Genomic DNA, 27,296 nt, shown 5'->3' with positions numbered 1-27,296 from the left:
AGCTACATGTAGCTTTGCAACCAAGTCCCAATCACAACATCATTCACTTGCTAACGTGTTACGGTGCATACGGTTTGTTCCTACCATGAAATGTTCTAGGCTAGGCTGCCTATCATGACAGACAAATCGCCCGATGCGGGCAAAAGCAAAACAGTTGACTATGAAAGTGATGCCTCGGACTCTAGCCCCGAGCTCGCCAAGATCGATCCCAGACCGGAAGAGGACGAAGAAGACGATGCGCCCATGACCGGATCTGTCCACCACCCTGCGTCTAGCGACCACGGCAATGACCAACCTGCAGCTCTCGCTAGCGAAGAAGAGGAGGACGAGGACGAGGCGGGAGAGGATGAGTCCGACGGTGAGGATGTTGAGGAGGACGATTCCGACGACGATGAAGACGATGAGCCCAAGCTCAAATATGCTCGGCTTACACAGCACCTGAGTGCCGTCTATAGGAATGGCGACATGACCAGTGCGTTTCTCGTCGCTGGAGACAAAATGCTTGTTGGAACACATAATGGCAACATGGTAAGGGCCGAAGCTTCTCCGGCTGATATCGTGCCGCCACAGCTAACTCGCCTTAAGAATGTAGTACAACTCCCCATGTTCCAATCGATTCGCGTTTACCATGCCCACGAATCATCTGTGACGGGCGTATCGATATCGCCTTTTCGCCGCCACTGCCACCGACGACACTGAAGTCAGAGGTCGCCAGTAGAGCTGTTTCGCAAACCACAGCTGGTCGTCGTGCGCCCTCGCAGTATTCGGAGCAAACCACAGCAAGTGGGTCGCAGCGAAGGCCACGAGACGCAGCGCAACAGCTGCCGAATATACCTTCAAACAATATTTTCATTGCGACATCCTCTATGGACGGCAACGTGTGTGTCCAGTCCCTGATCGACATGACTGATGTCTCGCTCCGAAACTTTGCCCGACCAGTCCAGGCGGTAGCGCTGTCGCCAGACTACAAGAACGATCGGTCGTATGTTTCGGGAGGGAAAGCCGGGAGCCTTGTACTGACTGTGAATCCTCCCCGGGGTCGCAGCACATCCACAACGGTTGGTACCGCTGCAGCGACGGCTTCGGGCTGGCTCGGCAGCGTGGGCCTGGGAGCCAACACTGGCAAAGACACTACCCTGCATTCTGGAGAAGGCACTATCAGCAATATCAAATGGTCTCTGTCAGGGAAGTACTTGGCTTGGTTGAATGAGCACGGTATCAAAATAATGCGGACGAAAATGCATCTTGACACCGCAGATTCAGAGGATGCGTGGAAACGAGTGGGCCACGTTGATCGCCCACAGACTGACGAGTGGGAAGAGATGGCCGGCGTGTGGAAAGGGCGTGCTGAGTGGATCGATGAGCAGGCTGTGGAAAATGACGAAGACTTCAAGGAACCGGAAGCTTCTGCGGCTTCGTCTGCGGCTGCAAGCAAGCTGAAACAAACAGCTTCGAAGGCTAGTAGGAATATCGAGCGACTACTGGTTGGATGGGGTGGCACAATATGGATTATTCATATTCATCCAGGCCGGATGGGAGTTGGCAAATATGCGGGTGAGAGATCAGTTGGCCATGCTGAGATTGCGAAGAAGTAAGTAAGTTCAAGTGTAAACCTGAACACTGCTAACCATCTCTAGGTTGCGTATGGACTGCACCATATCCGGCCTCTCCTTATACACCCAGACCCAGCTTCTCGTCTTGGCGTATTGCAAACCGGACCATGATGAGGATGATGAGGACGATCTCAAAAAACACGTCAAAGGGCATCAGACAAAGTTGTCGTCTACATCTAGCGGGAGTGAGCCCTCCGGCGGCAGAAGGCGGCGACAAAATGCGTTGGCACCAGAGCTGAGGTTGATTGATCTGCAATCACAAGCTGAAGTAGACAAAGACAGTCTGACGGTTAGCCAATTCGGGTCCTTGACATCTAATGATTATCACTTGGGTGTTCTGCCGTCCGGGAATGCGGCGTCTGTGGTGGCATCGCGTGGTGTGCTGGATGCGATGACCGGCTTTGGGTCTGACATGTGGAACGCGGCCATCAATCCGAGATCACTCTTCAGTTCTGGTGCGAGTATTCGGAGCAACCCCAGCAATGATAATGTTTCTGGCACGCAAGCAGCCAGCACTATCGGGAGCATTCGTGCGCGTACCACGCCACAGACTGTACATCCAAATCTAGTGAAACCTGGCGCCAAAATCTTTATACACAGCCCCTTTGACTGTATTTTGGCGACCAAGCGAGACCTTGGTGATCACTTGGAATGGCTAGTGCAGCTGGAAAGGTATGAAGAGGCCTGGACCCTGTTGGATGAGCATCCGGAGATCATGGTCACTCCTACCGAGAAGGTACCAGAATTCGGTCTCCCCACACCCGAGAAGAAATCCACAAGCGACGACTTCTTTGAGGATACATCATCTGTGATTGAGTCGCAGGTTCGAGCGCAGAACTCATCAGCAGAAAAGGAAAAGCGACGGATAGGGGAGTTATGGCTACAAGAACTCGTCGAAGCTCGCGATTGGACTCGAGCTGGCCAGGTCGCTGCCAAGGTTTTAAACACCGCAGACCGATGGGAGAAATGGATCTTCAACTTCGCCGGGGCCAAGAAGTTTGATGAAATCGTGAACTTCATCCCGTCAGAGCCAATGCGACCGCCTATACCAGGCACTGCTTACGAAATAATTCTTGGTCATTACATCCAGAACGACAAGCCTCACTTTAAAGAATTGTTGGATCGCTGGGATCCTGATCTCTTCGATATTCAAACCATCACTACTGCTCTCGAGAATCAGCTGCGATACCGAGACGTCCGGGAGGATAGTGTCGAGGGGGGCGAAAGAGGACGGGATTGGCGAATTGTCATGGAGTCATTAGCACATCTTCAAGAGCTGAACGGGCGACATAGGGAAGCACTACGTCACTACATCAAGCTTCAAGATGCGGACTCGGTCATGCGGTTGATTAGAGACAACCACTTAGCTGACGCTGTCACGGACGATGTGCCCAGTTTCATTGCGCTTAGGGTGCCAGAATCTCAGCTCTCGCAGATGACCCTTTCCGACATCGATGAAGCAACCTCAGAAGCAATTACGCTCCTTGTGGAAGAAGCCCAACGTGGTTTGATCAAGCCTGATATCGTGGTGCGGCAGCTGGAAAAGAAGGAGCTCAACCGCTACCTGCACTTTTATCTTCGTGGCTTGTGGAAAGCGTATCGCGAACGACCCGTCGACGAGACAATATCGCTTGTTGATGAATTCGCAGATCTTGCAGTTCAGCTATTCGCTGAGTTCGACCGTGGCTTACTTATGGACTTCCTGAGGGTGTCCACCAGCTATACGTTTGAGAAGGCAGCCCAGGAGTGTGAGGGGCACAATTATATCCCGGAGCTGGTCTACCTCTATTCAAAAACTGGCCAGATGAAGCGCGCCCTTTATCTCATTATCGACAGACTCGGGGATGTCTCGCAAGCAATCGCATTTGCGAAGGAGCAGGGCGACCCTGATCTATGGGAGGACCTTCTGAACTATAGTATGGACAAACCGCAATTCATCCAAGGCCTGCTCGAAGAGGTCGGTACCTCAATTGATCCAATCACTCTGGTCCGGCGCATACCGGAAGGTCTTGAGATCCCCGGCCTACGAGAAGGTCTGAAACACATCATGAAAGAACATGAAATACAGTATAGTATCTCGTCAGGTGTAGCACGTGTGCTGCGCTCCGAAGTCGCGGCCGCGCAGAATATGCTGCGTATGGGTCAGCGTAAAGGGATTAAGTTCGAAGTCATGGTCAAGACTCCCGAACATGTTGATGTTGAGGTCAAGGAGGTTGGAACGCTTGCCCCTAACAGGAATCGACTTGCTGGTGATATGAGTGGGACATCAACCCCTACAGCATCAGATGCCGTGGAAGCCGCCGTTGCTGGCAACACTATGGAGACACAACAACCTGAGCACGACCACCGAGCAGCGAAACCCGGGCATTGTTCTCGTTGTCACCAACCATTCACTGAGTTCGAAATGGAAACCTTGGTTGGGTTCGCCTGCGGCCATGTTTTCCATGTCAGCCATCTTCTGGAACAGCTGTATCCCGAGGAGACACCGGACCCTGATCTTGTGGGGATTGATGGCGATGGCGAAGACCGCACGCGCAATGGGCGCTTTGTTCGTGGCAAGGTCACGCACGCAAGACTTCTTCGTGATAAGATCGAGGCCGGCTGCCCGGTGTGCAGCGGCCAGAGAGAGGTTGTTGAGGGGGTGGTGGCATAGTGGATTTGTACCAGCACTTAGGCATTGCATTGAATGGCGTTTAGCGATGGATGGGGATTAAGCAATTTGAAGCTCAGAGGCCTTACATGAAGCATACCATGATATACCATAGTATTTTATTTTGGATTAATCAGATCCATCACGAGGATTTGGCTTTCTTCTCGTCACCCTGTCTCGTTTGGAAATCAACAGATACTGCCACGAAATGACCGTCCTGAAGTTGGTGCGTAATCCCCGCCAAGTGTGGGGGGCCGCCGTTGAGTCCGAATCCAATGGAAGCCTCAACCCGGAGAGCCATTCGTTCCAGGCAGATGAGTCAACCTTGTTAGCCATTCCAATCCATTCTAGCAAACTTGGCCTCTTTTTCAAGAATTGGTCGTTCGGCTGATCTGGAACCACTGGTCTCTCAATTGATGTTCTCATCTCGCCTGTCCTCGGCTATCAGGCGTCTACAAGCTGTGACATCATCACCCATCCCAGCAAGCAGGACAGCAATACCCCAGCACCGTTCCTTCAGCATGTCGCAAAAAACGCAAGAGCCCGTTGTGAACAAGCTCACGGAGCTGGCTACTCAGGATGCCAAATGGATCACCCTCAAGAAGATCGACTACACGGACCAGACCGGCAAGGACCGGACCTGGGAGGTGGCCACGCGCAAGACGCGGGGGCAAAGCCGGCGTCGACGCCGTGGCTATTGGCAACGTCTTGCTGCACCCTTCTAAGCCCCCATCTACCCTTCTCGTAATCCAATACCGCCCACCCCTGGACGCCTACACAGTGGAGTGGCCCGCCGGCCTGATTGACGCCGACGAAACGGCTGAGCAGGCCGCCGTGCGCGAGTTCAAGGAGGAGACGGGCTACGACTGCAAGCTCGTCAGCATGTCGCCCGTCCAGTCGGCCGACCCGGGCATGAGCGACGCCAACATGAAGATGGCCATGGTCGAGGTGCACCTGGGCGAGAACGACCCGGAGCCCGAGCAGCGCCTCGAGGACGGTGAACACATCGAGCGCGTCGTCGTTCCGCTTGCCGAGTTCTACGACCGGCTCGTAGAGTACTCGAAGAAAGACCGCTTTATCGTTGCGGCCAAGCTATTCCACTTCGCCCACGGCATGCACTTTGCACAGACGCAGACGTACATGTGAGATCCGGAACCTTCGAAGGGAAAAACAGGCATATGAAGGGAGGATCACCAGACAGCAGCTAAGGGGGAAGCGGAATCGTGAAGCCCGACTACGAATAGCCCTTTGGACGGATGCTCATATGATCGTGATGAGATGCCTCACATAGAGGCTTAGTGCAAGACCAATAAATATACACATTGTTTTACGGCTGATGATGAGTGGACTTGGCAACACCTGTCAGCGTAGGGAGGTTGAATTAGATTTACCATTTATGCTGTCATTACTCTACATGCAGTAAATAATGGCGATGATGTATGAACCCTGATCCCGATATTAACATCGATACATACATACACCGCGAACCAGAAGTATGTCAGGGTAAGTCAGTCTTCGAAAGCACATCCAAGCTACAGTGGGGATGGATCTCTGCGAGGGAGTGCTGCGAAGCCATCGAGGCGCCGAGCCTACAGCCTACAGCCTACCAGTTCTATTTTTGTAGTGGTTCCGAGTGGATGGTACAGCCCCCATCACTGTAGGCCAAGTGGAATCCAACAAGGTGCCTAAGGAAGGCACAGGTGGCACAGCCTGTCGGAATGGCCTAGTGCGCCCGTACGATACAAGGCCAACGTCTTTGTCTTTAAATAAAGCCAGTAAGCACCTATCCTGAATAACTCCTTGAACGAAGTATTCGAAGGCCATACCGGGCACCAATTCCCTCATAGAACTCCTTATCGATATTTGCAATGCCTCTCGAACTTCAGCAATCTATTGCAGCGAGCATTGAACTCGACAGCTTCCAGCTCTCGTATAGGCCGGGAGACGTCATTGCAGGCAAAGTCGTACGGATCCAATTAGAACAACCAGGCGATGTGACTGTGACGCTGCAGTTTTGGGCGCGGGTGAAGACCTACACGACTGAGCGTCGGGGTAACAACAACACGACGCACCACTACCGTGGGGAGTCGTCGCTCTTCAACATTGCCAAAACGCTCTACCAGGGCGAAGCCAGCGTCGGAAAGAACGTCTGGCCTTTCACTTTAACCATCCCGGATACTCATCTCCCTCCGCGGCCCGCGCCCGGAAATAGCCTCCCGCCCAGCCATTATGTGAGGGATGAATATCATAATGGACGACATCGGGTTTATCTTTACGTCAAATACGTCGTGGAGGCCGAAATTCGCGACACCTCACGACGGGGAAACTCCGGTTTGGCAACTTTGCCACTCAATATACGGAACCCGTCATCGCTTACACCCATACAAGACAATGCCGTCTTAGCCATGGCTACGGAAGAGAGGATCAAGACGCTGCATTTGCTTCCCGAGTACGCCAACGAGAGCCTGTCTTTCCGGCAGCATATGGCGAGCGTCTTCAAGCGCTCCGCCGTTCCCCAGTACAACGTCGCCATCGTGGTGGAATTCCCGAGCGTAATCCAGTTGGAGCATCCGTCGCCGCTGCCATTTCGCATTCGAGGCATAGTGAGAAACGGAGAGAACAAAACCACCAGCTCCGTGGCCGAGAAACCACCGGAAATCCACCTCGTATCGGGGGCGGTGTACTTACGGAGCGCGACTAATACCGAAGGCCTAGAATCGACGTCTTTCGATTTTTATGGTAAGCTCAGCAACTATGTAGAGGGCTGCTGGAACCACCATCCCCTCATCATGCGCACCGACTTCATGGACTTTGACGGGAAGCAATTGGCCGTCCCCATGGAGCACCAGCAGGGGAAAGAGGCCGCGATTGACATTGGCAAAAACCTGAACCTCGGGCTCTCGACGAGAGGCGTACAAGAGTCAGGGAAATTTCTGCCGTTTGCGGTTCCATTATACCCGTCGTTTCATAGCCAACACGTCCAGCATATCCACGAACTTAAGTGGGAGCTTGTATTTGCCTGTGCTGGCAAGAAATTTGAGATCGGAGGAAAGCACCCGGTTAGAGTGATGGGCCCCAGCGAGGAACGTGAACAGCAGATTCTGGGCATCATTGGAGAGGAAGGTATCAAGGCGGCACTTACGGCTTGGGCGCATGGCAATGTGCATAGCCCAACCCTCGCACTTGGAATGCCATAAGCAGCCATCCAGGCAGGTTGGTGGTGTATTGCATTGGACACACACAATCCAGCTGCCATGCCAATCTTTCCACACACGAAGAATTGTGCCGAATTGGTCGAAAAAAGGGCTGTAAATTGGCAGAGGGGACGGAACGTTGGAGCCTTCGACTGAGAAGAAATCCACCGGCGGATGTTTTTATACATGCTAAGCCGAGATGTCAACAGACAGAACAGCCAATGGATGCAAGTCATCCAGTCAGGTATGAATTTCCGCGTCGCAGCCGGGGCGCGGAAACGGTTCGCTTGCCCGGCTTGAACCTACAAAGCCCGCGCCAAGCCACGGCATTACCACAAAGGATCCGCCAAACCCACCAGAGACCTGCCCAAGCTGCAGAGGTCTGGGGAATCGCAGGGATTGGCTTGGCTAGGGGCCTTTTCGATTACCCAAAATTAAAACCAAAACCGCGCGTGATCATCGTCGAAGGCAAGCAGGCAAGGAAGAACGACGGGCAGCCAAGACCAAGGGAAACCCAACGGACATCCTTCTAACATCTGCTAACATGTTTTAGTGGGAGTTGGCCGCTATCCGCTTCCTTCCCCGCTACTAGCCGGTGATGCTTTGTCTTGCAAAAAAGGCACTTCGTCATAGCGGTTGATAAGCTTTCAACGCCGCCTCCAGCCGAGCCGATATCATAAAGGACAATGAACACCCACGATCCGTGGAGTGTGACCGGTGGAGATTGGGACTGATCGAACCCAATTGAAGACTCATGGTCTCGAGAACTCATTTTCTGTCTTGCAGAATCAGTTTGGAATATAAGAGGCAGCTCTGTTGAGTTGAGAGCTCCCCTTCCATTGATTGTATCCATCCGCCAGACGGACAAGACCCCTAGATTGCCATGCTCGCCATCAGTCTCGTCACTGCCCTTGTGGGCGCGGCCGCAGCTATTGTGGCATATGTGAGTTCATCGGGGCATCAATTCATTTGCAAGAACTGATCCCTAACCAATCACCCCTAGGTTATAACCGTCGTCGTCTATCGCCTTTACTTCCATCCGCTAGCAAAGTATCCGGGTCCCTTCTGGGCCAAGGTCACAGACGCCTACCAGTTATACCACGCCTGGAAAGGCGACCGTCATCTGGAGTTCTGGCGTAATCACGAAAAATACGGCAAGATTGTGCGGTTCGGGCCCAATTGCCTCTCCTTCAACTCCAACACAGCCCTCAAAACCATCTACGGCTTCAAGTCCAACGTGGGCAAGGCCGAGTTCTACGACGCCTTTGTCCACCCGGCCCCCAACACTCACAATGCCCGCGACAAAACCCTCCACGCGCGCAAGCGCCGCGTCCTGTCCCACGGCTTCTCCGACAACGCCATGAAGGAGATGGAGCGCTACGTGTTGGCCAACGTACGCTCGTTCTGCGATCAGATCGGCGTGGGAGCCAGCGGTAGCCAAAAGGGCTGGACACCAGCCAAAAACATGGCTGACTGGTGCAACTACTTGGCCATGGATATCCTCGGCGACTTGTGCTTCGGCAAAGCCTTCCATATGCTTGAGAGACCCGATAACCGTTACGCTTTGGAGCTAGTCTCGCTCGCAACGACCCGCCATCTGATTGTAAGTCTTCTGTGTGTCGTTGATTCATTGAAGGCCTGAGGTGTCTGATATGCGACCAGTGCGGCACAATGCCTATTGTTGGTAAATTGGGTTTCGACAAGGTGCTATTCAGCAAGATCGCCGCTGGCCGAGCCAAGTACATGGCATACAGCAAGGCCCAGCTGACCGAGCGTACCAAACTCGGCGACGAGACGGACCGACGTGACTTCTTCTACTACCTCTTGAGAGCACGCGACCCCGAGACAGGCGTAGGCTTCACCACACCAGAACTCTGGGGCGAGTCAAATCTGCTGTAAGTACTTACCTGGTGGCAATCAAGTCAAAGAAGCACATCGCTCATACACGTTTATAGTATTATTGCTGGATCGGACACAACGTCAACTGCGATGGCGGCGACTTTCTTCTATCTTGTACGTAACGCTGCGGCACTCCAGAGGGCAACGGCAGAGGTGCGAAGTGTCTTCAATGATGTAGAGGAAATCACCCAAGGCTCGGGTTTGAACTCATGCACTTACCTCCGAGCTTGCGTGGACGAGGCCATGCGTATGTCTCCGTCGGTAGGCGGCATTCCTCCGCGGGAGGTTTTGCAGGGTGGCCTCACCATCGACGGCGAGCACATTCCCCAGGGCACCGTCGTCGGAACGCCGCACTACACCATCCACCACAACGCGGCATACTACTCCAACCCATTCACCTACACGCCCGAGCGCTGGATCGCTGGACCACACAAGACCGGCAGCGGAGAGCGTGTCACTACCACATCCGAGGTCGAAGTCGCTCAAAGCGCTTTCTGCCCCTTCTCCATCGGGCCCCGCGGCTGCATTGGCAAGGGCCTCGCGTACCAGGAGATGATGACCACGCTGGCAAGGACGCTGTACATGTACGACATCCGCAAGGCGGCTGGCGTCGTCGACCCAGGCGAGGGCGGCCCGCAGAACGAGTATGGTCGGCACCGTGTTGAGGAGTTCCAGCTGATCGACCAGTTCACGAGTCTCAAGGATGGGCCAATGATCGAGTTCAGGAAGCACACCTGAAGCGCTAGAAACCGGTTAATCAATGGCTGACGTACATGTATTTAAGGGTTGGGCGTTGGCGGCCTTTTGGATTTGCAATTTGTTCAAATTAAGCAGGTACTCTGCCATACCTCGCATCTGTAGTTCGCCGTTCTCAAAATCTAAATTATAACGACGAGACTCTTGGTAATAATACTGTTACATACCTTCGGTTGGCTCGTGGAGGCATGTGAAGACACTGGAAAAGAGAAAGAGAGGGAGAGAGCGACTTGGGCAAGGAGCCAGGCGACAAGACTGACTCGGAGTGCCGGCAAATACCGGTATTTAGGCCCCGGGCCGCTGCGGACCGAAGGCATCGTTTAGGCAGGTACAGTTAAGGGCACATGGTGACCAAAGACAGTGTTTTGACAGTATCCTGGCACAATGCTTGCTAGCATTGGAATTGGAGATGCGGGGAAACAAACAATACCCCAGGACCACTCGACATATGTAGACTGCGGGGACGGCCTTTGCTCTCCATGACCGTCTGCTGATATGGTCCAGTGTAACACAACCGGGTGCCTATTTTGCGCTCTATTGTTGTTCAAAGATCTTGGTATGGGTTGTTAAGGAATTTCCTCCAATCATATAGAGCGTCTACTCGCCTACTCTTCTTGCCGGTTGTGTACGCCAGTCGGGTTCGAGCTTGGCCTACTCCGCATAGAAGTACTATTGGCACCGCTTGGGGTAGCAATGCCGACTTGTTTCGCGGCGTGGCATGGATATGATCCTGCGGGTGACGTGATGGCCAGAATGTCCGCCAACACATGTGACGAGAAAACACGGACATGCCCTCACCTCGGTATCTCCCGCCGTCCTGGGCTTTCGTCACCGTGATCGAGAAGGAAGGTGTAGAGAAGAGACAGCCGATAAAAGGGACACTTTTCCATCCGCGTGTCGGTTTTTAACTTGCTCCCTACGCCGCTCGTCTAAATACATCGCCGCAAGCATGAAGTCGATACTGCAAGCTCCTTTCCTCCACCTGCTTGCTGCAAGCGGAGGCCTTTTCTCCCAGTTCGCCGAGTCTCGAACCCTGCCAAGACAAAGTGGTTGGCCCTTTGCTCCTTTCGTCACCTCTGGCCGTGATATCAAGGACACCCAAGGCCAGAATGTCGTATACGCTGGTGCGAACTGGCCGGGTGCCGGTGAAGTTATGATCCCCGAGGGCCTTCAGTACCAGTCCATCGAGACTATCGTTACAAAGATGAAAAGCATTGGAATGAACGCGATCCGTCTGACTTTTGCTATCGAACTGATCGACCAAATATACGCCAATGATGGGGTTGACGTGCCTCTTTCCACTGCCTTCACCGAGGCCCTAGGTGCACAGAACGGCACGGCCATCCTGGGCCAAGTCCTCGCCAACAACCCTTCGTTCACTGAAAGTACGACCCGGCTGGAGGTCTACGACGCCATCGCCGCCGAGTGCGCAAAGCAGGAGATCTTCGTCCACTTGGACAACCACATGTCGAGAGGTGCTTGGTGCTGCAACACTGAAGACGGGAACTCGTGGTTCAATGATGTGGATTTTAACGTCGATAACTGGACGAGGGGCCTTGCGTATATGGCCAACCACGGCAAGTCTTGGCCAGCGCTCGTCTCAATCGCCCTGCGAAACGAGCTCGAAGCCCCGACAACAATCCGGCGCTGAAGGAGAACTCGTACAACTGGCAGGATTGGTACAAGTATATCAAGCAGGGCACGGATGCTATTCACAAGGCCGACCCGGAGCTGCTCATATTCCTGTCTGGCCTCAACTTCGACACGACCATGACTCCCGTGGTTCGGGGCACCGCCCTGACCCCCGGCAGCGAGACGTTTGATCTGGCCGACTTCGACGGGTACGCGGACAAGCTCGTGCTCGAGCTGCACAACTACGACAACGGCGCCACCGACTGCGCGGCGCTCCAGGGCGGGCTGCACAACAACGGGTACCAGGCCATGAGCCCCGATGACGCGGCGACGGCCAACGTCTTCCCGGTGCTCTTGACAGAGTTCGGCTTCAACCAGAACGCGACCGAGTGGCAGCGCACCTACGCGACCTGCCTCGCGGATTACATGGTGACGTTGAAGTCCGGCTGGTTCATCTGGGTGCTGGCCGGAAGCTATTACGTCCGTGATGGTGTGCAAGATTATGAGGAGACATGGGGGCTGCTCAACCACGACTGGTCGGATTGGCGCAGCACCGACTACGTTGAGGGTGGACTGATCCCGTTGATCAGAGGAACTGCTTCGCCATAACTCTACCATAAGAGGGCGTGATGCGAGGATCGGTTTCGTAAATCAGCTTGTACTTAGTCCAATTCAAGCAATGATGATGCATCGGATGCCGTACAGTAGAAGTGGCGGCAATAGTAAACGTTGCTGTCACGCCGTACACATAGACAGCAGCGAACTGACATATTGAGTGGGATAAGGGATAATTGATAAATACGCTATGTGGCTGAAGGTTTCTCCTGCGCCACCAGGAGCTTGACTTTTGATAAGCCCAACTGGCATGTGGTGGGTCACGCATTGTTCTTCGCGTCCGAGGTTCCATTCCTAGGCGACACTTTTATGCAAGGCTGTAGAAGGCTGTCGGTTTTCGTATTGGCAGAATCAATCGACGACCAGCTGTGCCTGGACGTACTTGAGGTCTGATTGTTATTGCAATGGCGCCCTTGTGCAAGTTCTACCAACAGGGAACCTGCCGCAATGGGAGTAAGTCTTGATCCACTGCCCTTTCGCCAGCGCTCTCATTTATGTGCTTAACCTAGAGCGTCATTCGACCGATGATTTCGCATGTCTGGCACATAGCCTAGCTGACGACGTTTTTTTCAACAGACAACTGTCGATTCGAGCACCCGGGTGCCTCATCGAATCCATTCGGAGGTACGAACAGCAACCGCTTCGGCGCCCTGAGCTCGGGTGGTGGTGGTAGCAGCAGCAGCAATGGCCCAAACAAGTACAAAATCACCAAGGAGTCGATCAGGACCGACCTGGCTGAAGAACGGCCGACATGGATAATGTCAGCGTATGGCCCTGGCAAAGATGCTCCAGACCAACTCTTTGGTGGCTTCCCCGGGAGCAAAGTTTTGAGGAGCTACGATTACATGTTCAGAGCAGTGCGAACCCGCAACAAGCAGTATGTATCTTGTTTCTCACACCAGCACGCCAGCGAGACCAAACTGACACGGAGAGAAAAGCTTCAAGAGGTCAATTTGCTTTACCAACAAGCCGAACAGCAGCTAGCTGGAACATTGGACAACGTCGACCAAGCGATACAATTCCTCTTGGAGTCCGAAACCCGGCATCCGAACCGAAACGATATCTGCGCCCAGAATTCACAGCAAGGCGGAGCAACCGGTACATTCGCTGTAGGTGCAAACCAAGCAAGCGGCTTCGGTTCAGCACCAGCGGCCAACAATAATCCCTTTTCGGCAGCCCAGAGTCAGTCAAACCCGTTTGGTGGTGGTACTGCTTCAACGCCAGCCGCATCGACGGGTGGATTTGGTCAACCATCAGCGCTTGGGCAGAAACCCAATCCGTTCGGTTCCACTGCATTTGGCCAGCCTTCGCAGTTAGGATCAACTGGGGGCGCTCCGTTTGGTGGGATGGCCGGCGGTTCCGGTGGTTCGGCCTTCGGCCAGCCTTCGCAGCTTGGTGGAGGTGGAGGTTCTGCTTTCGGGCAACCTTCACAACTAGGAAGCACAGGGCCCTCTGCATTTGGATCGCCATCACCTTTAGGAGGAGGGTCGTCTGCGTTCGGGCAGCCGTCGCAACTAGGAAGCACAGGTGGTTCGGCATTTGGGCAACCTTCGCAAATGGGAAGCACCGGCGCATCAGCCTTCGGCCAACCGTCTCAGTTAGGGGCGACAAGTGGCTCAGCTTTCGGCCAAACGTCAGCTCTTGGGGCAAAACCCAATCCGTTTGGTGCACCAGCTGCATCATCTGGTTTTTCTCAAGCCGCACAGCAGACAACCAGTGCTTTCGGGCAGGCTTCATCACTAGGACAAAAGCCGAATCCGTTCGGGGCGCCTGCTGCTAGCCCCTTCGGCGGGTCGGCCCAGACTGCGAATGCTGCACCCGCAGCTAATCCGTTCGGACAGCCGAGCAGTGGGGCATTTGGTCAGCCCGCTGCTACCAACCCATTCGGGAGCACCTCGAACACCCCAGCCGACTCCGCAATGGATACAACAGGGCCTGCACAAGGAGCGACAACAAGAGCACCATCCAATCCTTTCGGCCAACCCATGTCGAATGGGGCTGGTTCTCAAGCCGCAAACCCCTTTGGCCAGCCACAGATTCAGCCCGCTGCCGGTGCCGCCCCGGCAGCAGGAGCAGCAGCCGTGTCCAAGGGCGCACCCGGCAGTCCCTACGCACCCAGCAGTACCAAACAACACCCACCTTACGAATCCTATGCCAACCAAATGGGGGCTAAACTTGTTCGGTGGAAAGGGCAACCAGTCATGTATAAAGATGCCATTCCCGGCTTGCGTCTTCCGGACGGTAGCTTCCGCAAGATTTGGTTTCCCAACGGGCCGCCGGCCTATTATCGTGGTACCGAGCCCGACGACCCGGCCTCGTATACTGCCGAGTGCAAAAAAGCCTACGCGGATATGCATGCCAACGGGCGTTTCCTGGGCACAATGCCTGATGTACCGCCCCTGAGGGAAGATTGCGTTTGGGATTTCTGACGAAAGAACGGAGGGGGAGGGGGAACAGAGCCTATAGATTCCTCCCACCCATGGCGTCGTCATGCATTACCGACCGGCGTTTGGGACAGGCTTTGTAGTTCATCTAGTGCAATTGTGGTTTATATACCCAGTTTTGGCCATTGTACGCCAAATTCAGATCTATCAATTCTGCTATACTGATTTCTTCACACAAGTGAAGCATCGCCAAAGCATACTCTCAGGAATTGTTCTGCCTTATCACATCACTGTCATTTATCCATCTTACACGTTGGATATGTTCCGTGTGTTGATTCAGCTTGCATTATCTCATTGATCAAAGAGTCTATGGACAGGTGCGGTGCTAGGCTAACCCCATCTTGACCCCTGGCGACTTTCACTCCGCCAGCCTCAAACCCTCGAACATGCGACAAGTGTGTAGCTAATTTAAGCAGCGATGGTAACCTCAACCTCGACACCGGCCTCGATGTTGACGATGATCTGCTTAACGACCTCGGTGGGGGCAGTCAGACTGTGCTTTTGTTAGTGCCAGAGCTTCTCGGAGTATGAAACAAGAGCATCGGAAAAGAAAAAAAAACGTACTCGATGAGACGCTTGTGGAGGCGCATCTCGTAGGTGTCCCAGGTCTTGGAACCCTCACCGCAAGGGGTCTTACGGGTGGTGACCTTGAGGTTCTTGGTGGGGAGACGGACAGGGCCCTTGACGCGCAGGTCCTTGGACTTGGCGCGCTCGAGGAGCTCAGTGCAAACCTTCTCGATGGCGGCACACTTGCGGGAAGTGAGGGTGATGCGCTGTAAGAGGTCGTAGTTAGTAAAATTGCCATTGCGGTGCAGTGTCGGAGCCAACGCAAAACGGCGGGACCGCGCGATTGCTATCCGGCGAGCAGCTCGACATAGAATGGGCTTCGACATACGATGCGGTGGGTCTTGGCACTGTTGAGAGAAGAATATCAGTATGACCGGTTCATGCGACTTCGACTTATCGTCTTCCAGATGGAGATTACTCACGACTCGCCGAGATCCTTATCAGCCTTGTTGTAAGACATCTTGATTGATTTGGCTTGAGAAATTGCTGAGAGAAGCTGAATAACTGGGTGTGAGAATTGCTACCTTCCGACTCGAACTTTGCGTTACGGTTACGTGAGAAGGTGCCGAACAAAAAAAAGTGCTATGTTGATGATCGCGAAAGAGAGCAAGACTTTCGCAACTTTTCGACATTTCGACACCTGAATGTGGGGTGGGTTTTTGCGTGGGCTGAGGGTTTATCGATTACGGGGCCAAACCCAATCAGAGGGCTGGATCTGGCATGGGTGAGAGCTGGCCAGACACTAAACCGCTTCAGGCCTCCCTTGGGCCAAGCTGACGGAGACCCCCCATTTTGGGACGGGCTCCTCCCTGAGACCTGAGAGTCACTCGGCCAGCCAGGACTGCATCATCATGGTTCATGACGGCCCCAGTCTGCCAGTCCAGCTCGGCTTGCATACGTATAATAAAACACATATTCAGGTACATGGGAAGCCGTCATAACCATTCAATACATCTCTCGTTCTGTCTTCTTGCCCAAAATGGCCCCTTCTCTCCCTTCGTTTGCTCCCTTTCCCGAGGCGCCCTGGAGAGATCACATCGTCCCGGTGGAGTGGGAAGCATGTCTGTCATTATGGGTTTCCTTGGCTGAAGCTCACATGCTTCTTTCGGACGACGAGTTTCTTCAAGTCTCTGCCAGGGATGACTCAATCGAGGGTTATCTGGTCCCCTTCATGAAAGAGACAGCCCTTTCTGGAATCACCATTTTGGGTTCTTCAAGCAGTGCCTCGTCGCTGTTACGTCAGACTTATTACCTCTCCTCCAGACTTCTAAGAGCCCCTGTGCCACCTGCGAGTTTGTTGCAATGGGAATTCTTGTCCGACTTCAGCAAGGTCTATGGCAAGAAGAGAGTGTCGCCGGCACTGACCTTCCTCTTCAAGAAGCCGAAGGACACACCTGTCCCTTCATTGCAGGCCCTCAAGAAATCATTGATTGTTGCACTGGACGCTGGTATCAAGGGTGATCTTAGAATCCCCGAGGCCCGACTGAAGCATCTCAACCACTTACTCCATGCGTCCCCCGAAGCCGCCGAGCTATTCCTCGCTGGCACTGACTTTCTCGATGGGTTGGTCAGCTGTTACAAGACCATGAATCCGCCCCTGAGAAAAGCCATCATTACCACGGCCTATCTGTGCCTCGTTGGTTTGACTGAGGCGGAGCCGCCAAAGTACTCGATGTTATCCGATCAACTTTACTCGCTGAAAGCTGCTGCGGATGCACACAAAGCAGGCCCTACCAATGCAAACGATTCCATGGTCGCCGAGCTGGTGACGGTCACGCCAATTCTGAAGCAAGTTCAGGTCAGACTTGATGCATCTGGCTCGACAACAACTAGGACGAAGGCGGTCATTACCTCCTTGGAAACATTTCGCAAGCCCGGAGGAGCGGTCAGACCAAAAAGGCTAGTGAAACGGAAGGTCGACAAAGGCAAGACAGTGGCGAGCATAGGAGATGGCGAAGATCCGTCGCAAATGCGGATACATAGAATGAGCCAGATTTCACAGATCCAGGATTTGTTCCCCGACCTTGGCACAGAGTTCATTTCTAAATTACTGGACGAATATGACGACAACACGGAGCAAGTTATTTCACATCTCTTGGAGGAGTCGCTACCATCGCATCTAGCTACCGCAGATCGCTCCAAAGACCTGTGAGTTATCAACACTAACGTGGCATGCTCCATTCTTTAACATGAAAGCAGGTCACCTGAACGGACTCGAAGGAGGCGAAGCAGTCTCGCACCGCGCGCAACTCCACCCTTGTTGCCCCAACGCCATAACGTATTCGATGATGATGAGTTCGACAAGCTAGCAGTAAATGTCGGCAACCTGCACTTCGGAAAACAGAATCCAGGACGAACAGCAGATGAGATGCTGAAGGACAGGTCAGCAGCACCTAACAAGGCTGCGATCTTGTCGGCACTGTCCGCTTTTGACGCAGATGACGATGAACGAGATGATACCTACGACGCCGCCGACGCCGGCTTTGCTGTCAATGACGCATTAGCCGATGATGCCGACGACCAGAAACGCAAGGACATCCATGAGGAGACACTCTTCAAGGCGTACCAAGCCGACGCCAAGCTCTTCGGCCGCGACTCAGAGACACGCCGTAGTAACTACCGGGCGAAGCTTAAGCAGGACACTGGGATGACAGACGAGGCTATTGAGGGATGGGGCTTGATGCTGAGTCGCAATCCTGGCCAATTGAAGTCTTTGGAGACGAAGTATTCTGGATTTGATGGAAACCAGGCCGCAATCGCTCCAACATCGTGGCGCGCGGGAGCTGAAGATGCTGAGGAGTCCGGCTCCTCGCGTGGCGGCTTCCGGGGCCGCGGTGGAGGCCGAGGCAGAGGAAGGGGTCGCGGCGGAAATGTAGCTGGCCCGACTGGTGAGAAGGAGACCGAGAGCGCACGACGCCGTAAAGAAGCAAACAAAGGTTCGCGGGCCAACCACAACAGACGCGATCAGCGCGCCAAGAAGATGGCTCGCGGTGGCTTTCCTGGTTGATCTTCTAGCAAAAGCTCGATCTCTCTAATGATATCCCAATCTAAGTGCCACCAGACCTGGGTGTGGTTTCACATGACTCTCCGCCTCTTCTCTGACTGGTTAGTCCCGGATTGGTGGCTATTGCTTCGCACAAGCGCTGTTGACGCCAGCTTTCTCTTTCCATTCCCCAAAGGTCGGTCATCTGCACACCTCGGATCGAACAAGTCTTCGTCGTTCAGAGTCATAGCATAAGGGCTTCTCATATCCAGTATGCCTGGCGAGTTAGCTGTGAGGCCAAACGAGAATGAGTATGAAGCCATGGGTGCTGGAGACGTGACACCATTGAAGGAAGACCCTATGTCTTCCAGTCCAGCATGGCGGGTCCAGTGAAGATTTTCGGCGTTCGCTTTAGGGGTTGCCAATTCTGAGACCGAAGTCAGATCATGTTCACTATGCGACTCTTCCCCGACTCCAGCAATCATCGAAACCAGTGACTCCCTGGAGCTTCTACGGCTTTCCATGTACTCGCGCAAGTCGTAGCATGTTCTGCAGACTGGATATACCGGCCAACGGTCGGCTTCATCGCGATATTGGGGTAGCTGTGGTCTGGTCTGTTCTCCGCATTTTTCTTGGATGTCATCAAATATGTCGAACATTGGCGTGAAGTAGGTCACTCGCGCACCAGGACCGTGATACTTGTTTCGGCCCCATAGTTGGCCAACCAACATGTTGGTCTCGCAATCTATCACGGCAGCTCCACTGTCGCCCGGGACCCCGATGCCGCCCTGGATCCAGTCATCCTCGTTGTCTTGCGAATCAGGCTCCTCAATGAACCATTCCCGTGTCCCTTTTCCCGTGCCATTCCCGCTATTCTTACCATCGACATAGGCAGGAATTTCGCAAACTTGACCGCGCTGGTAGCCCGACGTGCGGCCCGTCGAGCAAACGTCGGCACCAGGAATCACGCTGCTCATCCTCGTGATTGGGACTTCTTTCTTAGGAGCGGCACCGGTAGGAAACCTCCTAAGCAGGTTGGCTTCTCTGGTGTTAGACGAGATCAATGCCCAGTCAGTGACCACCAGCGGTGGCTCCTTTTCACACTCTTCCCAGTAAGGCTCGTGCGTGATTCTTGTCGTTTTCAAATCGAACCCGGATTTGGCGGCTACCTTGCCTAACACAAAATCCGGGTCGTTATAGATCTCTAAGGCATCGTGACCTTCGACACGACATTGATCGCGGTCCGCGGGCGATGGATGCTGAACGAATGCCAAGTCTCCCGCATGGTCTGTCTCTTCGAATGGATGGAAGTTGGAAAGCCAGTAATTGCCACCACTGACAATAATCTTGGGGCCCAGTGTCGCAGTCGTATCATCCCCGTCCTGTAGGTAGGCGCCGATTGAATCTCCCATACAAGGATGTGTGTAGCAGAACGGATTTCGCGGGTTGCACACCTCGTCGGGCATTTTCCGGCTGAGACCCCTGGGGAAGGTCAGCCGGTCGACCTCACCAGTGGTGAAGACGAAGCTGATGTCATGGCGATATGCCTCGGGCAGCAGGTCCCGGACATGGGCCGCGATAGTCATCTTGCGTGCTTTAGAGACTGGGTTCTTGGTCATGAGGCAGACACGCCTCGTGTCTCGCTTCTTGCCTCTGGTAATATTGATGACATGCCCTGGGCCACACCACTTGGGCATAAACTCAATCAAGAAGGGAAGCACGCCGTGCTCCCACACGATTGGGAAACTCGCATATTCGATCAACTTCGGTGTGCGAGGGCTCTCTGCCATCTTGGAGGCGCCTGCTACTTACAGTATCAGTTCAATGTTCATTCACAGTCGGGTTAGCAACTTACCAGTCTGTCTGCGGCACTTTCTTAATAACGCGCCACGCAGCTGCTCGTGACAGCGCCTTTTGGAGATGCCGATCGACATTTCCATTTTAAGCAGTCTGTCCTGAGCTGGCCCGGTTGTTACTGGAGGCTTTTCGGCTTCGGGCTTTAAGCAGAGAAAAGACGTTTGGGTCCCACTTGTCTCCAGGTTGCCGAGTTGAGTAGGAGTTGTTGCATCATCCAACCTAGCGTTCTTGTGTGCCCATCTGATATGGCAGTCTAGGACCTCTCTGCTAGGAAACGAGCCTTCGACACACCCAAGGACTGGACATTCAAGGAGATGTTCAAGTTTGACGTGCCAATTTAGCTCTTCTCTGTTGGCAAAGCCGCTGCTTCGGCATGGGCCATTCTCATTCCATCGACACAGGAGAGGAGGGGCGCCATTCGTGAGATGGCCAACATCCTTCTGCGGCAATGCGGTGGTGTTGCTGTCCAGGCTCATATGGCTGGGCTTAGTCCTGACGCCATTGCATACCATCGAGGCATCGGACGCCGTCGATGCAGGCTTCACGGGATACCTCAAAGGGCTTGGGTGGCGCGCCCGGAAGTGATGTTGGCTTTGAATGATTAAGTCCTCCGTCTGCGCTGGAGAGAGATCCTCGCTTATGGAAGAGGCCCAGGACCTGGATGATAATACCGACTCTGGTGGCGAGACGTCCAATGGTGGGTGTTCCGATCCGTACGGCAAAGCCAGCGCTAATGGTTGGCCATCGTGCGGGACTTTGGCCGGTTTCGACGGTCCGCTGAAAGGGAGCGGATACGGGCCGGAGTACACGTCAGATGGAGTATCCTTGGTCAGGAGATGGTTGTTATAGTAGGGCCAATTTGGGTCGCATTCGCGTGGGCTGTTGGCTATGGCTACTTGCTCTACAGAGTTGAACGGGGGCTCATAGTCCGGGTATTGAAACGCAGGCGCGTGGTAGAAACCACTGTCCATTGGTGCTGCTATCGCCTGGTGAGCATGACCAATGCACGCAGCAACACCACTGGGGCGCGAAGACGGCGCCGCCGCTGGTAGGGATTTCTTGGGCCGGGCCATGGCTGACTCGGAAGAAGCTAACCAACAGGAATCAGGGTCCGGTGCGGGTAGTGTTGGTGTCGGTCAAGTCCGGGCGCCGTGTCGACTGGACGATAACTATGGAATGGCCTTTCGAGCAGAAAGAATACAACTAATGATATCAGGCCACAAGGAAAGGATGAAGTTGCTAGAACTATCCTGGTCGGAAACCCGGTGGTTTCCGGGGGATATCAGGCGCAGAGCAGTCAGCAGAGATGCGGAAGCCTCCAGGCAGAAGCGTTCAATTCCGGGCGCGGCTCTCGCATGTGCTGACTGCCGCTCATTGGTCGGCCGGGGAAAGCCCCCTGATTGGTCTGGGTTCATCACGTAGGTCAATTACAGCACAGCTTGTCCCCAAAAGACTATGATTGTTTCGTTGGGCATTTCCCTTTTGTTTTCGTGTGCTTGAATCAAGGCCTGCGATGGTCGTGGGGCGTGGTTGCTGCTCTCAAAACGTCAAGACTACACTACACGGTGAGGTCTGAACTCTGAACGCCCCAACGATTCATCGTTCCTTGACAATTGGGGTGGTTGGTTTGAAAGATTCCGTACGCGTTCCACTCAGTAAGCTGATATTATTATCGTTTTATTGTCATGATCGTAGCGGCAAGAGTCGATCATCAAGAAGTTCTAGGTAGCTGCTATATTATGTAGGGAAAGGGGTTTCTGACCACGACCTTTCATGCTCGCATGTGTGTTCTATCCATCCCAAGATGTAAAAAAGCAGTAAAAAAGATTGAGCCTTTATAGATTAGCATTCTCACACCCGGTAAGATTAGTCCAGACCAAAGGGACCGAAGATACGCAGGGCTGCCCAAAAGAAGGCCTCGGCGAACAAGACAACACGTACATCGTGACTTCACTTCCATAAAAGCGGTGCCTAATCCCAAACTCCAGGAAGGGACCGTTTTTTCCACAAAGGTCTTGTGCCTGAGCTTCACATCACCTGGTGAAGTCTAACCATGGTGTTTTGGTTTTTGTGATCCGCTCACCTCGTTTCATCTCCAGCACCAAAGCCTTTGTGTGAGCCCTCTTGGTGGTTTCCATTTACTCTTTCCTGTTATTCCCTGCCCTATCTCAGACGGATCGTACCCCACGCAATATGCCACGAGTTCACGACGTCAACAATGACTTCACGAAGGAGAAGTAGACGTCGGCGAAGAGCCCAGGCACGCCATCAAGGGCAAAATGGGAAGACGCAGCATCATGGCTACCGCACACAGCGGCAGCCAGTTGCTAATCAAAATGCATCTATGACATCGTCATGGACAGCTCATCATTCTCGTGATTACAGCACCACGCATTTCCAGAACCACCAGGGTACGTGGCCTCCTCTACTGGCCTATGATAAGTCCTGACTGGTCTAACATTCAAACAGTGGGCGGGTATCTCTCCAGTGGCAGTAGGAAGAACAATTTTGCTGCTTCCAATGGACACTATTTCTCTGGCACAGCAGTTTCCTACATTCCCTCTGGCCGGCAACAGCAGAACACATCCAGGCCTCGACCCGATAATGCTCAGCTGGTGGATCAGTATGGACCGAACCCTCGCAGCCGACGTAGATCACAGCAAAAGAGACAGAAAACCCGCGCACGCCGAAAGGATCGGGCTTTTTCCGGTTCCCGACGGCACACTGATAAAGGCAGCTGGTCGGTTTGGAGGAACTCCATCTATGCTATGGTCGAGTCAAGGAAGAACATGTTTTGTCACAACTGCACGCGCAAACACCCCCCTGAGCTGTGTCGCGGGCCTCTAGACCACCGAGGGCTGGTGAACTGTTGCGGATTCTGCGGACACAAACACCTCATCGACGACTGCCGCCAGCTCAAGAAGCTCAGTCCCCTGTCCCAGGGCCTCTGGATGAAGTACATCATCTTCGAGTCCCGGAGGGGGCTAGCACCTTTCGCTACACGGAAGCGGTACGATATGTCCAATTTCCACGGGCCTCCGCATCTCAATGTCCTCAACCCTAAGATGGCCAAATGGTGGGAAAACCAAGTCATGGCTTTTGACGGGGCAGCTGGCCGCACTATCTACTGGCGTCGGTTCAGATGGGATCGGCGAACCTTGAAACCCACGGTCGACCTTTTCAGCAGCCTGCCGTGCGACCCTACGATCCCTCCGCAACTTAGAAATACGGGACCTCCTAGCCACGTGGCACCGTCCTCGAATTCTTCGGCCGGATATCCGGATATCAGCATTTTCCGAGACGATGAGCTCGCGTATAAGCCGCACTGGCTGCTCTTTGAGTCTGGGCCAAGAACCCCTCCCGATACGAGCATGTCTATCAAAGAGGCTCGAGTACGTCTCGGTTGGATGAACAGCCTCCAGACCCGTTTGGAATGGCCAGAGCCCATGGATATCGATCCTTAGACGTCTATAACTTCAGCCTCACATGTTCCAGAGTAGTTAGCAGCCTCTTGAAGCGAGCTGCATTCGTATTGTTCGGGAGTTCGGCGTGGTCTGTATTTGGAATTTCTCCGGAGCGATAGCGTTCTGATACTTCTTATCGCTGTTAATGGTCAACAAAGCGTTGGAGAGACAAACCCATCAAGTCTCGAAGTCTCAATTTTGGAACAAAGACGTGGACTGAAAAAGGACTGCAGTCATCTCGAGGGTGTCTGCCCGGTTAATCGTCCGACGAGTACCGATGGTTATCCGAAGGAAAGACGGATGAGCTCATGTTCCCCGGACTGAAGCAGGCTATATCAAGAGCGCATAGTCTATAGAAAACTCTCATTTACAAAAGTAAGTGTCTAGCTTCTTTGTTACTGGGTGTTACGCTTCTGTGTAGCTCGTCCCATATATCTCACATGGACGCTTGTTTGTAGTTTGTCATTCCTTTGTTATTCACGCCCCGATACCTCATACCTTTGCTCTTCTTCTTCGTCGTCATCCTCCGCATCACTTTGTACAGCTAGTTCGATCAATACATTCTCAGGTGTATTCGGTCCTGGCTCCACTGGATGGTCCTGCCGCATCCTAGGTTCTAGGCTCTAGGCTCTAGGCTTTAGGCTCTAGACTCTAGGCTCTAGGCCCTGGACGACTACGGACTGCAGCCCCGCTAGTTGACCCTTGACAGCGGCTCGATAAGCGCTCGATAAGCCAAGCCGTCCCGTCCCGCCTTCTCCATCATCAATCAACAAAGCAAGTAAAGTAAACACAGGGAAAGCACACCTGTCCAAAACCTGCCATAACAATATCTCCGTCATGGATACCGCAGTCTCTGCGCATCAGCGCAAGATCGAGCTCCAGGCCCCCGAAGATCTGGCCTTCCTCCTCTCCAACGTCCGACGTGCAGCTACGGCGCGCCTCGACGAAGCCTTCCCCCAGTCGAGGGCGCACAAGGGGAAGATGAGCTGCGCACGCGCATCGAGGCGCTCATAAGTGAGGTATGCAATCCTACCAGAGCGTCGCTGAGGACATTAACTTGCTAACCCGTGCGGCTGTCCCGCCATGTATAGTACATCCAGAAGACCTTCGAGCTCGCGGCGCCCAACCTCGCCATAAACGGAATGCCCGTCGACCCGTCCCAGCTATCCTCGACCGCGACCTACTCGGCGTCCGGCAACCCGCTCGAGCCCGAGGTTGTCTATGCGCCCTTCGACGCGCGCAAGCGGGCCCGCGTCGAGGAGCTGACGCGCGAAGAGGAGGACCTGCTCCGCGACATCGCCCATCTGAAGAAGACGGTCCCGGGCGCTGCCGCCACCGCCTGGGTGACGGGCGTGCAGGCGGGCATCAAGGCCGACGAGGAGGCGCTCGAGGCGCTGAAGGCGGCCGATGAGCAAGCTCAAGCATCGGCTTCTGCAGCCGCCGCCGGGGATGAGCCACAACAACAGAAGAAGAGGAAGAGGAAGCAAAGAGACGGCGCCGAAGAAGTTGGTCTCCGGGTCGAGGGCCTGGAGAGACAGGCCGAGGTGGAGCGTCGGTATGGCGAGGCGGTGGCAGGGCTTGAGAGGCTCAAGAAAGAGATGCCCTCGATTGTGGCTAAAATGGAGAGGGCCAGGGGCGCGGGCGGATATGTGGTCACGGAACGGTGAGATCTTGAGTCTCTCACTCGGGAGCAATCACCTGGGAAGAGGAGCGAGCAGCAATTTGGTCTACCATGGCGTTTGGGGGCTGGGAGGCGTTCAGGTGAACAAGACGAGATACCACATGACAATTTCTTGACAGAGCCGGCACTAGTTGTGTTCTGGGACGGAGCAAAAAGGGTTTGGCTACATGATTCTATACGAGGTTCTTTGTAGGGGACCTGTTCAATAATACACGAAACGTAGACGCGTGACGGCTTCTACTACACATTGCATAGGGGGATATCGTGTATCGATCGATCATATTTCTTTTGATCTATCAGTCGGCAGTGAAGTGAAACGAGGAATCAAAAGTGTCCTGCTGATGTATCTACTCAGGACACACATTTCTTGATCTTTCTCAATGCAATCAATCCCATACAGGACTCCCTAGTCTAGTTTTCTTCCCATGACCACGGTTTACTTCCAAGTCTCAACATCCCTGACACGTACCCAGGCAACGACGGGCGAACGCTTATGCGGCAGCAGGGGCCGGGGCGGCAGCCGGGGCGTCCTCGGCGGCAGTGACCGGCACACTCTCGCCAGCAGCAGCCTCCTTCGGCGCGGTCGTGGCGGCGGCAGCACCCGCCTTCTTTTCCCACTTGGCGGGGCGGGTCCACTGGGCGTCCTGCCAGGGGCCGGCGTTGCTGAAAGCACAACCGCCTTCGCACTCGCAGGTGCCGCCGATGCTCTTGGGCAGGTTCTCAGCGGGGACCTGGGCAAGCAGCTCCTTCTGATAGCCCGAGCCGAGGATGTGGATCTTCTCGACGGTGACGGGGTCCAGCCAGCCCTTGACGGCACCCCAGACGCCCGAGAAGCCCCAGGGCGCGTTGATGAGGTACATGCGACCCAGGCGCTCCGGGTAGTAGTTCTGCGACATGGCCGAGGCCTGCTTGACGTACGAGTAGACCTGGGGCACCTTGGTGATGCCGACGCCCTTCAGATCCATGATGGTGCAGCACGTCTCGAGCAGGCTGCCGGCCTTGCGCGAGCACGCGGGCAGGCGCGGGTCCGACAGGCGCTCGTACTCGACGGCCAGGTTTGTCAGCATACGGTCGGCCGTGGTGATCTTGTACATGGCGGTCAGGTCGATACCGCCCATCTGCTCAATGTACACCGGACGGCCATCCTAGAAGGGTGAAAGGATTGTCATGTCAGCCGAGTCATCCCATAGAAAGCCTGATGACGGGTGACCACCTCGAAAAGGCCTTGATGCATGTGTGAGCGAAGATCTACGTACCTTGTCGGTCTTGTGGTAGTACTGGGGGTAGTATTTGAAGAGCGCCTCCTTCTCAGGGTAGTCCCAGATGGGCACCGTCTCGTCGAGCTTGGTCTCTTTCCGCCACGTCTCGCAGTCGACGAACCTAGTTTTCGCAGTCGGTCAGTTGGCGGGGCCTTTCTACCGCGTACTGCGCAGCGGGCTGGGTTGTCTCACATCTTCTTTGACAGGTTGACGTCGAACTTTCGGGCGCGCAGGAACCGCAGCTATCACAACGGTCTCCGCGTCAGCAGTTGCACGGTCGAGTTACCAGACACGCCAGAGGGTCACACATACCAGAGTCAGCGTATCGAGGCGGTCGGTGTAGCCCTCAGCCTCGAGCAACAAGCGCAGCTGGTCGACTTGGGCCTGCTGCTCCGAGGTGAGATGTCCAGGGTGACCAGGGCGGCCCTCGGGGGCAGTCGTCGGGAAGTCATAGTCGTCGTACTTGGCGTTCAACGTCATGGTCGGGTTTTCGGCTGCCATGGTGAAGATGGTATGGCGGTATGGCGGTATGGAAGAAAGTGGGTTGTGGTAGTTCTTGTTGAAGTTGGGCGCGGGGTGGGATAGGAGCTGAGAAGGGGGAAGAATGAACGGCTTTGCAGCAACCTGTTCTTTAGCTTGAAGGGTAGCGGGATGAAATGGTGTAGTATCTCTCGACGCGAGT

At 54.3% G+C, this 27,296-nt stretch overlaps 12 protein-coding genes across 12 annotated transcripts; 9 read left to right on the top strand and 3 right to left on the bottom strand.

The window, feature by feature from the left end:
- Positions 1-114: 114 nt before the first annotated feature.
- Positions 115-4,266, top strand: PG998_007588 (uncharacterized protein; the record flags this gene model as incomplete). Its single annotated transcript, XM_066874404.1, has 3 exons — positions 115-528; positions 702-1,591; positions 1,638-4,266. The coding sequence occupies 3 exons, from the start codon at positions 115-117 to the stop codon at positions 4,264-4,266; spliced, it is 3,933 nt and encodes a 1,310-aa protein (XP_066730349.1).
- A 518-nt stretch (positions 4,267-4,784) lies between these two features.
- Positions 4,785-5,409, top strand: PG998_007587 (uncharacterized protein; the record flags this gene model as incomplete). Its single annotated transcript, XM_066874403.1, has 2 exons — positions 4,785-4,910; positions 4,990-5,409. 2 exons carry the CDS (start codon positions 4,785-4,787, stop codon positions 5,407-5,409), a joined length of 546 nt encoding a protein of 181 aa, XP_066730348.1.
- A 722-nt stretch (positions 5,410-6,131) lies between these two features.
- On the top strand, positions 6,132-7,460 carry PG998_007586 (uncharacterized protein; the record flags this gene model as incomplete). Its single annotated transcript, XM_066874402.1, has 1 exon — positions 6,132-7,460. The coding sequence occupies one exon, from the start codon at positions 6,132-6,134 to the stop codon at positions 7,458-7,460; it is 1,329 nt and encodes a 442-aa protein (XP_066730347.1).
- An 880-nt stretch (positions 7,461-8,340) lies between these two features.
- Positions 8,341-10,094, top strand: PG998_007585 (isotrichodermin C-15 hydroxylase; the record flags this gene model as incomplete). Its single annotated transcript, XM_066874401.1, has 4 exons — positions 8,341-8,400; positions 8,461-9,060; positions 9,120-9,352; positions 9,413-10,094. The coding sequence occupies 4 exons, from the start codon at positions 8,341-8,343 to the stop codon at positions 10,092-10,094; spliced, it is 1,575 nt and encodes a 524-aa protein (XP_066730346.1).
- A 967-nt stretch (positions 10,095-11,061) lies between these two features.
- PG998_007584 (glycoside hydrolase family 5 protein) lies at positions 11,062-12,353 on the top strand (the record flags this gene model as incomplete). The annotated part of the gene is made up of 2 exons (XM_066874400.1): positions 11,062-11,672; positions 11,705-12,353. 2 exons carry the CDS (start codon positions 11,062-11,064, stop codon positions 12,351-12,353), a joined length of 1,260 nt encoding a protein of 419 aa, XP_066730345.1.
- A 410-nt stretch (positions 12,354-12,763) lies between these two features.
- On the top strand, positions 12,764-14,788 carry PG998_007583 (uncharacterized protein; the record flags this gene model as incomplete). The annotated part of the gene is made up of 2 exons (XM_066874399.1): positions 12,764-12,812; positions 12,936-14,788. The coding sequence occupies 2 exons, from the start codon at positions 12,764-12,766 to the stop codon at positions 14,786-14,788; spliced, it is 1,902 nt and encodes a 633-aa protein (XP_066730344.1).
- Positions 14,789-15,211: 423 nt separating this feature from the next.
- PG998_007582 (40S ribosomal protein uS10) lies at positions 15,212-15,830 on the bottom strand (the record flags this gene model as incomplete). The annotated part of the gene is made up of 4 exons (XM_066874398.1): positions 15,212-15,296; positions 15,368-15,576; positions 15,699-15,717; positions 15,793-15,830. 4 exons carry the CDS (start codon positions 15,828-15,830, stop codon positions 15,212-15,214), a joined length of 351 nt encoding a protein of 116 aa, XP_066730343.1.
- A 519-nt stretch (positions 15,831-16,349) lies between these two features.
- On the top strand, positions 16,350-18,377 carry PG998_007581 (uncharacterized protein; the record flags this gene model as incomplete). The annotated part of the gene is made up of 2 exons (XM_066874397.1): positions 16,350-17,518; positions 17,570-18,377. 2 exons carry the CDS (start codon positions 16,350-16,352, stop codon positions 18,375-18,377), a joined length of 1,977 nt encoding a protein of 658 aa, XP_066730342.1.
- A 68-nt stretch (positions 18,378-18,445) lies between these two features.
- PG998_007580 (uncharacterized protein) lies at positions 18,446-21,283 on the bottom strand (the record flags this gene model as incomplete). The annotated part of the gene is made up of 2 exons (XM_066874396.1): positions 18,446-20,157; positions 20,209-21,283. The coding sequence occupies 2 exons, from the start codon at positions 21,281-21,283 to the stop codon at positions 18,446-18,448; spliced, it is 2,787 nt and encodes a 928-aa protein (XP_066730341.1).
- Positions 21,284-22,428: 1,145 nt separating this feature from the next.
- On the top strand, positions 22,429-23,674 carry PG998_007579 (uncharacterized protein; the record flags this gene model as incomplete). The annotated part of the gene is made up of 2 exons (XM_066874395.1): positions 22,429-22,621; positions 22,680-23,674. The coding sequence occupies 2 exons, from the start codon at positions 22,429-22,431 to the stop codon at positions 23,672-23,674; spliced, it is 1,188 nt and encodes a 395-aa protein (XP_066730340.1).
- An 837-nt stretch (positions 23,675-24,511) lies between these two features.
- Positions 24,512-25,341, top strand: PG998_007578 (kinetochore protein mis14; the record flags this gene model as incomplete). Its single annotated transcript, XM_066874394.1, has 3 exons — positions 24,512-24,596; positions 24,635-24,693; positions 24,766-25,341. The coding sequence occupies 3 exons, from the start codon at positions 24,512-24,514 to the stop codon at positions 25,339-25,341; spliced, it is 720 nt and encodes a 239-aa protein (XP_066730339.1).
- A 505-nt stretch (positions 25,342-25,846) lies between these two features.
- Positions 25,847-27,115, bottom strand: PG998_007577 (uncharacterized protein; the record flags this gene model as incomplete). Its single annotated transcript, XM_066874393.1, has 4 exons — positions 25,847-26,500; positions 26,612-26,735; positions 26,807-26,856; positions 26,927-27,115. The coding sequence occupies 4 exons, from the start codon at positions 27,113-27,115 to the stop codon at positions 25,847-25,849; spliced, it is 1,017 nt and encodes a 338-aa protein (XP_066730338.1).
- Positions 27,116-27,296: the final 181 nt, after the last annotated feature.

The sequence above is a fragment of the Apiospora kogelbergensis genome, assembly GCF_038363985.1.
Source record: "Apiospora kogelbergensis strain CBS 113332 chromosome Unknown utg000005l_segment0_segment0, whole genome shotgun sequence".
Classification (NCBI taxonomy): domain Eukaryota; kingdom Fungi; phylum Ascomycota; class Sordariomycetes; order Amphisphaeriales; family Apiosporaceae; genus Apiospora; species Apiospora kogelbergensis.
Note: the sequence above shows the minus strand (reverse complement) of the source record. Positions and strands in the feature narration are given on the sequence as shown.